At 39.7% G+C, this 12,284-nt stretch overlaps 1 protein-coding gene across 2 annotated transcripts in view; it reads left to right on the top strand.

Moving 5' to 3' along the window:
* The first annotated feature begins 1,741 nt into the window (after positions 1-1,741).
* Positions 1,742-12,284, top strand: part of lrp1ab (low density lipoprotein receptor-related protein 1Ab) — a 101,208-nt gene continuing 90,665 nt past the window's right edge. For both annotated transcript variants that reach the window (XM_008413699.3, XM_017305706.2), the window contains exon 1: positions 1,742-2,358. In XM_008413699.3, the coding sequence (XP_008411921.2) occupies positions 2,286-2,358 (73 nt within the window). In that variant the 5' untranslated portion in view covers positions 1,742-2,285. The remainder of the gene's footprint in view (positions 2,359-12,284) is intronic.

The raw sequence follows: 12,284 nt of genomic DNA, 5'->3' as shown, positions 1-12,284 counted from the left end.
CCTTTCTAAACTCTAGATGTTCTCGCCCGGCATGCATTGGCTCTCTCCTAATAAACCCGCTTCCTCCAAAATGCAAGTTGCATTGATCTCTTTAATTGCCCTCAGGAGTGAGTGTGTGCGTGGATGTTTGTGTGTTGCTGTATTGTCCTGCAATGTTTCCAGGGTTTCCCCTGTCCTTCGCCCAGAATCCATCCCAGCACGACTCCACAGACCCCACACGGATAAGAGGGTATAGACAACAGATGGATGGACTGGATGGATGGAGAGATTGATTTCTTTGTCAAGGCAGTTATGTATGTACTACACCACTAGATGGCAGACTTTAGCATAGAATGCTGTGATACCCGTCCACGTCCACCTCGAGCCATTGTTTTGTTTTTCCACAAGGATCTATTATTAGGACAAAAACATCAGATTGCATCTTTTTGTCACATACACATATTATTATTATTATTTTTTTTTACCAATGAATTTCTGTAATACTTCTCCACCACATATATCTCTGTGTGTGAGAAAGTTACTTGAATGAAAAGCATTTGAAAGTAGAAATCATGCTGATGAGCCGAAACAAAGTTGATTAAAAAACATTTAAAACTTGCTATGTCTTCGTATGAAAAGAAGCTCCCGAGTTGGCAGAAATTCTGAGCCACCATGCCCGCTGTATAGCGAACCAGTTGCAGTCCCCGTTTTCTCCCTCACCAAGGAGCAATTCTCAACGTATGAGAGTAAGGCAAGCTGTAATACCACATAATCAAACCTCACGGAATAGCTCCTTTCTTTTATGTAAGCAATAGATCCTTTCTAGAGTAAATCATATTGCTACTAATATAGAAGGACAATTCCTACATAAACCAATCAAAAAATTTTAAACTATGGAGATTTGAAGTACAATCATAGGGCAACACAGAGACACAAAGGGCAAACAAAGATGCATGGATGCATCAAGTGTTTATGACAACCTAAATGTTTCTGATAGTCAGAAGGAGCTGAGGAGAACCCACATATGTTCCCTGAGAACATACAAACTTCAGACAGAATGTTCACCCCGAGGCCTATTGCTGCAAGACAAGAGCAACATCCTTGCTATATTAGATCAGTTCTGGCAGCAGACCCATATGCTTTCCTACCCCCCACAACCCTATTTCCTGCACAGTCAAAATTCCCGGATCTTAAGTGTCATGACAAAATCCATATCTAATATGTACTGTACTCCAAATATTACAAAGTGAATTCTTAAAATCAAAAATCAATATTGTCTGTACTTTGAAGAGTATTTTGCAGCTATTTGCTATCATTCCAATCTATTTATGTAGATCTTTTGTTTTTGGAATTCAGTGACATTTAACCTTTAAACTGTGAGATGAAAGGCAAACGTTGGAACTTCAAACATGGTACTAATGGAATAAGACTTGCATGAAAAATACTGAATAAAACGTGACTTAACCACACAAAAATATGCACAATTACCAACTGTGAATGCAATAAAATCACCTGAGTAAAACTAAATCGAGCTATTTGTGAGCCGTAAGGCTCAACTCTTCTAAGAGGGTCGAGCCGAAAGAGACGAGGAATCTCGAAAGAGTCGCGATAAAGGCAGACTTTCTATCACCAGGTGGAACAGAACCAACATGTGCTTTGACGTTGCCGTCACGCTATTATATGACAAATCAGGGTGCCATACCCTTAAAAAATGAGTTGTATTGGAGACATGCGCAGTTTTGCCCCTCAGTAATCCCATTTTCAGGATTCGAGCGTTGCGTCACGGGCACGTCCACTGTGCTGGGGCTCAGAGACTCTGACCATCCACTCATGCATCCAGAGGCGCAGGGAGACGTTGGCGCTCCTTGGGAAGAAACGCGTTTTTTTCATTTTCTTTTCTGCTTTTAGTTTGCCACGGAAAGATTCGGACGGGTGGGCGGCTGCAGCGCTCCTTTTGTAAAAACTGGACGTCCCGCTTGTCAAGCACACAGAGACACAGCTTCCACTACGCATCATGTTTGAACGCCGATAATCAGTTATAAATATACATGACTGTGCTGCTGCATCGCCCTTAGCCTCATCGGGCTGTAGTAGCTCTTCTCTTTTATTTTATTTTATTGTTATTATTACAAAAAAAAAAAACAACAAAAAACGCCTGGAGAGACCACCGTGTGGGTGCAACTGGAGGAAAGATCGCACCCCGGACCATTGAGAAAGGTTCGGATGAGGTGGTTCGGTTTTAGAAATCCAGCCAACTTTTCATCTTTTCGGTTCTAGCAGCAGTGCCATCGGGCATTGCTCAGGAGATGGCGATGAGGTTGTTCTACTTGGGATTTATTCTCTGCTTGGAGGTCATGTCTCCTAACGGTGCCACCGTAGGTAAGAAGCCTGTTGTGTTTTTTATTATTATTATTATTTCTTTATTTAAGAAGAAATGGACACTTCAGTCTATTATACGGGTTGGGAGAAACATCCGTGCACAGGCCTATGTGGTCATCAGAGCTGGAGTCAAGCGAAAGAAAAAAAAAATACAGTTTTTCTTTTACAATGAACCCACATTTGAAGTGGAGAGCTTTTTCTCTCTTTCCCCAGAGAGAGTTTGGTACACTTAGGTTTATTTTGGCCTGAAAATCTGCCTGCGTTTGTAGCGGCTTCTGTCTGAACAGACAGAAAAGGGGCCTCCATGTGAGGACGGCAGACAGTGAGGTTATTCACTGAATATTCAGCAGGTACCATCGCAGCTCATTCCTCAGCGACCCATTTTACAGACAAAAACGACGCAATTTTGATCTGCTGTTTATTTCCCTTCCTAAAGAATAAAAAAACAACAACCCCAAAACCAAACACATCATCTTCTTTACAGCTACAGTTGGTAGCAACCATTCAAACCAACCTGCTGCTTTTCGGCTCCCCCAAAAATAATTAATAAAACAAAACAAAACAAAAAAGGCAAAAGAAAAGACGTTTGGCATCCTTATCCCAAAAAAGAAACAAAAAAAACAAAAAAACAAAAAAAAGCGGATGCGGGAACATATCTCCCGGATCAGCTTTCATGTTTGTTTTCAGTTACTTGGCGCAAAATGAAAACAACGTTTATCTGCCTGGTCCTTAATGGCGTGGCTTGTCCTGACGTGTATCCCGTCCCTGGGCTGCCTGGGAATTACAGTTTATTGGTGACAGCCAGGTATTTCGGCTGAAGAGTGAAATGAATAGTCGTGTATTTATCCTCTTACGTCCCGGGAGCTCTTTAATGCTCCCGAATCCCTCTTGGTAATTATGAGGTATCAAATGCACCATTGCTCCTGTGACAATGCGTTGCAGACCTGTTGAGCTAACCCGCTTGCTTTTTCTCAATGAGTGGCAGCATATTCCCCATTTTCACTATTTTCCCTTTATTTCCGGCACCATCTCAGCCACAAATTTGCACCAAACATGCCCAGTGCCAGCTCATGACCTGGCTGTGTGCGATGTGAGTTCGAATGTGTAATTTTAGTTTGTGCCATCCCAGAAAGGAAGGCGTAACTGCTGGATTGCTGTCATCCAGGCTTTATGTCTGCAAAAACGAGCAGGAAAGGCCCTGCTATTTTAGCAGATCTTCCATAAATTAGGCCTGCTCAGAATGTAAGCTGTAGCTGAGGTTGCAGAAGTATGCAGGCTCCACCCTCTGCCTCCATCACTATGCAACATCTGGACACAGGGAGACCATTAATCCAACTTAGATGTGATTGAGAAAAAAAAAAGGGATGGGTGAGGGAGGGAGTGAAATGAGAAGAATCAGTCCACTGAAGTTGACGCATAGTAACTGTACTGTGCACGACTTTTGAGCGACCTCCCTCTTTTCTTTCAGTTTTGCTTCCGAGCAGACCGATTCTCATGTGGTCTTGACCAGTAGTTTTCCAGGCTCACCGAAGGGCTTTTCAATCCGTTTTCCTCGGACATTCACGTTAGATGGTTAACATTTTATGCCAGTCGCATTTTATCTTTTCTTGCAAAAAGCGTGATTGCTCCTAGGGATTTTGGATCCTACAAACAAACAAGAGAATCTTCCAGAAAGTACAAACCTGTGGCGCTCATGCTGACGTCCTGCATGTTGGCTTGTGCCAAATACCAGCAGAAACCTGTTGAGTTTACAGTGTCGGCAGGTCACAAAGTACATTTGGTTTTTGTGTTCAAATCCCCAATTACTTAAAAAGACACAACGTTAAGTGTGTGGATTTCATACTTTTGCTACGAGTGCACCACTTCTGAGGTTATAAAAAGCCATACTTTAAAAACTGCTAACCAACCGTCCGACTGTTTCTACGGTTTAAAATCGTGGTAGTGACATGTCAGAGTAAATACCAGAGTTTTTTTTCAGGCTGTATAGAGCTTAGAGCACCTCTTTGCTGACCCTCTCCCATCTTTTGCTGTATGTTGCCACGAATGTAAAAAAAAAAAAAAAAAAAGTGGCTTTTAGAATTTTTTTTTCTAGTGGTAAAACGTACTGACAGTCAAGGATTGGAAACTAAAGAAGGACCAGCTGTCACCCATAGTAGTGCTCCTTTAGTAGGCAAGCTACTAGAATTAAACCTTTTTATATTTCTGGCCAAAATTGTCATATTGTGAGGTTTTTTTGTCTTTTATTTATTCCTTAAAGGTAGTCCTTAAATAGGACACAGCCCTAAAAATTCTGTAAAAGTATGTAATTAGATTTAATCCTTTTCCAAATTTGGATAATTAAGGGAAAATTTAAATTGAGTATGAAAGAAAGTCTCAAGTTCCAGACTTCATATCTTATTTAACATGATAAAATGCTGAATTTATAGAAAAATCAACCTTTTACATTGCTTTCTACTTGAATGACCATGTATAATTTTAGTTTTCCACATCACAATTTGAGCTTTTGTCCAAGTCATCGATCAGTTTATAGTTCCTCTAAGATACCACTACAGCACTTGTTTTGTTATGTCGTAGTGGATGAAGAAACAGACTTAGTCTAATCCCAAAAAGGGCAAACTTTACTGCAGTTTGACTTCCAGATATTTTCTATTTTCAAAACCGAACTTAAGGTTCAGCTTAGATGCAAAACAACAATTTGGAATTCCTACTTCCAGGAAGTGAACGAGTTACTCATCACAAACCAGGCTTCGACAGATCTGTGTTTTATTTGAGTAGACACATGGCTTGTACTTGCATGTGCATGATGTCATAGAAAACACTGGAAGAAGCTGAAAATGGAGCTGGAGAAAAGTAATGAATTTTGAAATATTATTATAGAAACTCTGCATGTTGGTCAGTGACTAGCCATATTTCGCCAGGGTCTTGCTTTATTTCATGGTTTATCGGCCAGTGGAAAACAGTTTTGGTAATCCATTATTCACCAGATCCATTCAGGAACCACAAAACCAAGAGCCCTGCAGCAAACTGAAACATCTCAACAGCTGTGCCTCTTTAATGATTAATTTGTACCAAAGAGAGGATATTTCATAGTCTCAGCTGAATTTCAGATGATTGTTATTCAAAGAGTAAAAAGTGAGTCACTTTTAAAAGCCATTCAGGCAACAAACTTAATATGTTATTCTTATTTAGTAATTACTCTCTTCTCATATGATGCTGAGAGTAATATTCAGACTAAAGTCACCTCAGTTTCACTGACAAAAAGCAGTGAAGTTTGATGTTTGTTCAAGGGAACACTGTAATCAAGTAATCAAGTCCATTTTCCTCTTTTGTTAAAGCCTAAATAAATATATAAGAAAAATATTTAGCAGGGAATTAGATTTTTTTTGTAAATAAAGTTGAATTATTTGTGTGGATTTTTTTTCTGTGTAGAATTAGTTTGTCCTTGTAGCACATCGACATTCATTTATATGCATATTAATGAATATTTTCCCCAAATAAAAGTAATATCTTAAATGTAAAGAACCAACTATATTTCAGATTCATCATTTTCCTTCTATATGTTTTGTCTGTTTTAATTTTTAAATGTAATTCATGGTTGTTTTTTTATCCGATAATAAAAAAAAACCCCACAAGGTTATCTAAAACTATTCAATATGTAGTTTTTCAGTTTCCATGCCTTATTGAGATAATGATTCTTGTGAAGAATGGCTTTTAAATGTAATTTTTTGTTTGTTTTTTAAATGCGTGCATTTAAATGATCCTTAATCAAGCTAGTACAGGGGCAAATCTCAAAATTATGAAGTTGTGATCTCCCTAAAGCTGAATCCCTGTAAGTGAAAATGTGCCTCAGAGGCTGCAGACATTAAATTCCTGAGTTGCCTGTGTGTTTGCCTGACCCTTTGAATGAGACCATACAATCACCGACAACATCTGGCTCAGACATTTAACAGTCTTCATCCAAATTCAACAGGTAATATCACTTGGATTACTCTATTGAACCTGTCAAAGGGGAGGTCACTTGGAGTTGTTTTTGCAAGGCTGCACACCCCATGCTGTTTGTCGGCTATAAAACATCTCCGATTAATCACTTCATCCTTCAATATGTGCTAAAAAAATGTGACTGTAGTCAAATCTAGCTGAGTACTTCCTTTGGGATCTGCTGCATATTTTAGCAGAGTCTTTGTTGCAGGTGTTATCCATTTTGAGCCACTCCACAGAGTGAAAACAGCCATGAAGCGATAACAGCTGGGTATTCTTGACTTTTAGCCTGAAAATAGATCATGGTTTTATCCCCCGACGTCCGGCTCTGTGTTACGTTTGACTGCTAAAAGAAGATAAAGCCAGGTTAAGATTAATGTTTGCATGCTGCTGCCCACATCTGATGGAAATCAGTTGGCAGTTCTTGTCGAATTACTTTGTGAAGGTTTTGCTGTAATTACTGTTTTTGCTGTTTGCACCATTTGAAGCCAATGATCCCAGACAGGAATGGATTGGCTTTAGTAGAATAAGCAAGTATAGGATTTTGTATTTGAGATTCACTTCTCCCCCAACTCCTCAAATTACAGAAAAAGAGTCTTTCTGTTGATTTTATATTCTTTTCCTATCCCGAGATAAGAAGACAGTGCTGTTTAAACCTTGTAATTTCTCAGCAGCTGCAAAAATATAGACTTTGTTCTGTTTTGTTTGTTGACGAACTTGTCACATGGCGCTGTAGCCTGACCAATGATCTTCGCCGCTTGTTTTTAGAGGCAACCTGCTGGTCTCTGTTCTCTGGCGCTGAGCTTTTTCAGCTCTTGCACGTGCGCGCTGACATGTCGACGGGAGTTGCTGGCTTTGGGCTTGACTGGACAATCGATTGATCTCAGGACAGTTGGCCGCTTTCGCACTCGGTCGGGGCAGAAGGGCTGATACATGGAGATGGGGCTCAATTTCATGGGCTGCTGCAAAGTGTCAGAGCTGTTTACTTTAATCAAAGTCACAGAGCCTGCTCTTTTTGGATTGTGGCTGTAAGCTCAGTTCCGTCGTGTTTGCACTTAAGCAAATGTTTATCCAACACTTGCATCCTAAATTAAGCAGTCTTTCAAAAACCTTTTTTTTTTACATTTTGTTGCCAAACTGTTGAATATTGCATATTTTTACTAAATATATATATATTTTTGGATTTCCTTGATCTTAACATTAATATATGATGTGTTTGAATCTCTAATTGAAACTCTAAATTGATATTGACCTTTCCTGTAACATCATCAGGTTGTTTCTTTTGCTAAAATGGAATTAATATTCTGTTATTGATTAAGGGCAACTACTGCATCTATACCAGGGACTTTTATTCTTTGACCTTTCTTTTTAATGCTCTATTTTTGCCACAATTTTACCAAAATGCATGTATGTGAATCATTTCAACAAGTTCTAACGGGAATTCCTAGTTTTCTGTGGATCACTGACATCTTATGATCTCACCTCAATTCAAAGATCAGCAATAAGAAGTAAATGTTTAATTCTTCTATTGTTTGGTGTCCTGTGAATACAACTATGTGAAAATGTTGAAGCAACATCTCAGGACATCAAAGAGCCAGTAACTTTACTCCCTCCTGCCTTATTGATCGCGATGCTAACGAGGGGCGACGCTCTCATTAAATCACAGGAACAATCACCCTTCAGACAAAGTAAATCATCTTGCTCTCCCAACCCACTGGATTAGTTCCTCATCCCTGCCTTTCCCCAGTTGCTTCAAAGGGCTGGTTCAAGCCAGGATTTACAGGAGTTTAAGTTACAGTGAAAGCCTCCATTTATGTGGTCAAGGCTACATTTTCTGGCTCTTTTATTGTGTTTTCATAATGGTTGAATCTGGCTGGATTGTCCCTCTGTGATCACACTTAGCTGTGTATGTATGCGGAGCGGTGAACGGGTGTAGAATAACTCCCCTCTGGAAGCAGCATGAACGTGTTCAAGTTTGTCCAAAATTCAGATTGGTTGTTTTGTCTCTTATCCCAACTTTTTAAAAAAAAATGCTGCACGTCTCTTGTGTAAGTCTCATGATGTAATTAAAGATTCTGAATCTATCTGCATGGGTTTCTGGGAGGTGGTGGTGTTGCATTTGAAACACCAAGTTGCATAACGCAGTACATCCAGCTGAAAAGTAGTCATGGGAAAGCCTCTACATTGAATTGAAGTTCTTAACAAATTCTGTGGATTTTATACAGGAAGAAAAAGGAAGTCAGGAGAACTGTTCTGTTCTGCTTTCAGTAGTTCAGAGACTTCACAGTCTGGCATCCTATGGCTCTTTCACTTCTCTAAACAATTGTGGCACAAGCATCGTTTATGTCAGGTGCCCATCAGAATTGGGCTCCTTATAGAAAAGTGACGGTGAATGTCTCACTTTTTGCCACATACATAGGGTTTTACTCAAATGAATTATCTGCACTGCAGTAATGTAGGTGTCAAAATAGAGGTCTGTTAGGCCCGCTACTTTTTGGCACTTGTCATTTAGCCCTAAAAAGTCCCTGTGCTAGTGTTTGGTTGACGGAAAGAAACATAACTACTTAGCTTGCGTCTGCAGTCACAACCTTCTGTTCTCTGCCTTATAAATAGACAATGTAATTGCAACTAGCAACACTGCCTATGAAAAGAAGAAGAAAGACGTTTTTACTTGACAGACTTTATGTTCACAAGCAGCAGCTGTTTTCACCCCAGTGGTCTGATTGCTTCTTTTGCTTCAGCAGCCTCTAAGGGCCCTCATCTTTGGACTCTTTCCTTAAATCCAAGTTTTAAATAGCTTCAATATCCTGGGGCAAAAACTCATTCCAACAAAGGCTCTTGTTTGTGAGTAAGGAGAAAGGTGTCCCCTCTGCTTGTGTTTAATGCTACAGACTTCACCTACGTTTTCTATGATTTTTTTGTAGCAGTGTGACCAATAAACAGCTACACTATGGTTGGTTCTGTGATTAACTTGACTTACATTTGCATCTATTACAGATGCTATGTTATCAATCATAATGGTAGTTTCTTTTTTTGTTCTTTCTCCCGGAAAGTGGGTTTTAAAGGTAATTATGTTGTTTGAAAACCAATGGAAAAGTATATTGTGATTTATTTATGCTTTCAATATTTCACAGTTTTCTGGTTTTATGTATGAATATATGTGCTTTTTTAAATGTGAAGCATTCTGTAGGTAGTGGGAAAATGTTTCTTTATGGTTGCTGACTTACTAAAGTACTCACTAAATGCTTATCTTTCTACTACTTTCCTTATGTTCTTTTTAACTCTACCAAACTGACCTCAGTATCAAATAATAAAGTGCAGTCATGTTACTTTCCTGTCTCTCTAGAAGTTGTGATCTCACATTGAAGGAACACAAGGGGTAGAGCTGATGGTTGATGAGAACCAGGCCTTCCTCATATTGTACTCATTGCACCCCAGCAAGGCTATAAAGACAGAGTTCGTTTATCTGCTGTATTTAACCCTTTAGGCTCTTTTTTTTGTCGCCGTTTCATTGTGATCTTTTCACAGCATTTAACAGAATACATGCTGCACTGATCAATCTTATAAATGTCTCCATTTAATACTTGGATCCAGTAATTTTGAGAAGCATTCCCCATTGGAATCAAAAGGAAACCCTACATGCCTTGTATGTTGTTACCTGACTCCCTGATGTGCCTGCATTTAGTAAATCAAAACTCACAATGAGTGTAGCAGAGCCAGGGACTCCTTTCCAAATCGTCACACTTCAGAAGATTTCCTTGAATTCGAAAGCAAAGCTATTCTTCCTTTTTTTTTTCTTAGTCAAAGCTCCACACATGAAACCAATTAGAAGGTGCTGGAATGTGCTGCATGGTTCTGGAGTTGATCTGTGGAGGAGGATGGCCTTATTTAGGAAGAGGGAACTGGTCTGGGTTTGGCTTGGGGTTTGGAGGGGTGGGGGTCAGTGTTTCATCCCAGCTGGTGATGGTGTCTGGAGGCCTTCATCACTTTGGCTGATGAATTGGTGCCACAACACCATTTACTCACCACTGCATCCTATTTCATCCCTGAGACTTCCTCTCAGCGTTTGAGATTGGGTTTTTTTTTTTTTTGGATTACATAAAAAACAGGGAGACACTTAAATTGCCTTGTGTGAAGGAACAGATGGCCTTGAGAGTACTTTATCTGTCTCTTGGGACAGACGGTTCTTTAGAAGTGTACATTTATGCATTTGCTCGGATGTAATGGTTTTTGCTATGCATCGTGCTCGGGGTGGGGTGGGGGGCAGCGGGGGAAGGAATCCATTGTATGCTGTTCAGAATATAATGCAGAAGGAAGGGCAGCTTGCGGTAAATAAGGCTTGGCAGTGTGCTCAAAAGTTAAATCCAGTCACCCTACTAGAGCCGGTGAATCCACATTCCAGGAAGTAACTTAGGGATTTACAGCATTATGTGTATTATAGCTCAAGATTTAAACATTTGTTCAGTAAATCTCTCAGTGACAAAATTACGGATGAGCCTGTGAGCCAGTTTAGCTTAGCAAAAGATGTTGTTACTTATGGTGCTTCCTCAATATGCAGTGCATTTCACAACTTAATAAGCTAAAATAAAAACATGTTTTTTTGGACTCTTTGTAAAGATAGCGATTGGAAAAAAGGTTAGTAAGCAGTCGCACTCTCATTTTATTTTTTGTTTTACGGAACCTCTAGAAACTTCAGGTTATTGGGATTTTATATGATAATCCAACACAAAGTAGCTGATGGTTTTGTAGTGTAAAGGAAAGGATGCAAGGTTTTTAAGATATTTTACAAATAAAAACCTTAAAAATGTGACATACATAAACATGCGTTTTAACTCCGACACGTCTAGGTGAACAAACAACCTCAAAAAGACCAAAGAACACAGCAGGATGGCTCAGGGAGAAGATGGTGCAGAGCCACAAAGAAATGACCATCCAACCATGCTGACCGCCCTGGCAAGAGCTGTGATTAGTGATGCGCTCCACAAATTTAGCGTTTCTGGAAGAGTAGCAGGTTTTCCTCAAGGTGCTTTGGTCAGATGAGACCACATTTGACATCTTTGACCTCTGTGCAAAACTGTGACACGTCTCCCTTTACTTGCCATTCTCACTGTGAAGCATGGCAGTGGCAGCAGCATGCTACGGGGATTCATTTCTTCAGAAGGAAGGATATCGTTAGCGTTGATTAGAAAAGGCTAAATACCGGGTAATTGTGGAAGAAATCCTGTTAGAACATAGGAAAGGACTGGCTGGAAAACCATTTTGTAAATACAGTCCAAGCTGCAGTGAAAGGGAATTACAATTAATTTTATAGAATTACTCTGTAATATAGTTTCCTTAGTCCTAAATAACTCAGTTTATTTCTGAGTTGTTTTTTTTTCCCAGGTCCTGTACTTTCAAATTAGGTTGTGTTTTTTTGATGAGAAAACCTTGGTCTAGTTGTTTCATGTAGGCACAGCAGGGTGATTAGCTTTTGTCAGGATGTACTTGTGTGTTGTAATGACAACACACATCAGGTTTGGATGGATTCAAGTGAGAAAATGTGTACATTTTACTGTTCGCCGCTGGATCCGTCTCTGTTGAGTTCGTAATGCGTTCCCTGTCTGCTTTCGTCAGTAAAAATGTATGAGTTTAACGTTCCAGTATGAATTGTAACTGCCTTTGAAGTTGTCAGCATTTTAACAGTCACTTTAAATAAAAGAAAAAAAATCCTGTCGGGCTGGATTAGTAATTCACATCTCTGTTAAAGATATGACAGATGGATTTTGAAAGAAAACTGCTGAAGGGGACGGCTGTAAATCCCCTTCGAACCTCCACCCCTGGGGTTTAACCCCTCATTAGCCACAAGCTCCCAATCAGACTCAGAAGTCCTCCTCTCTGCGGTCATCTTATGCTGGTGTGTAAAACGACGATATAATTAGAACCCACAATGTTTTATTTCCAGTTTTATG

The sequence above is a fragment of the Poecilia reticulata genome, chromosome 7 (assembly GCF_904066995.2).
Source record: "Poecilia reticulata chromosome 7, P_reticulata-male-v2, whole genome shotgun sequence".
In the NCBI taxonomy this organism is placed as follows: Eukaryota; Metazoa; Chordata; class Actinopteri; order Cyprinodontiformes; family Poeciliidae; genus Poecilia; species Poecilia reticulata.
The sequence above is the reverse complement of the archived record's forward strand: the minus strand, read 5'-3'. Positions and strand labels throughout refer to the sequence as shown.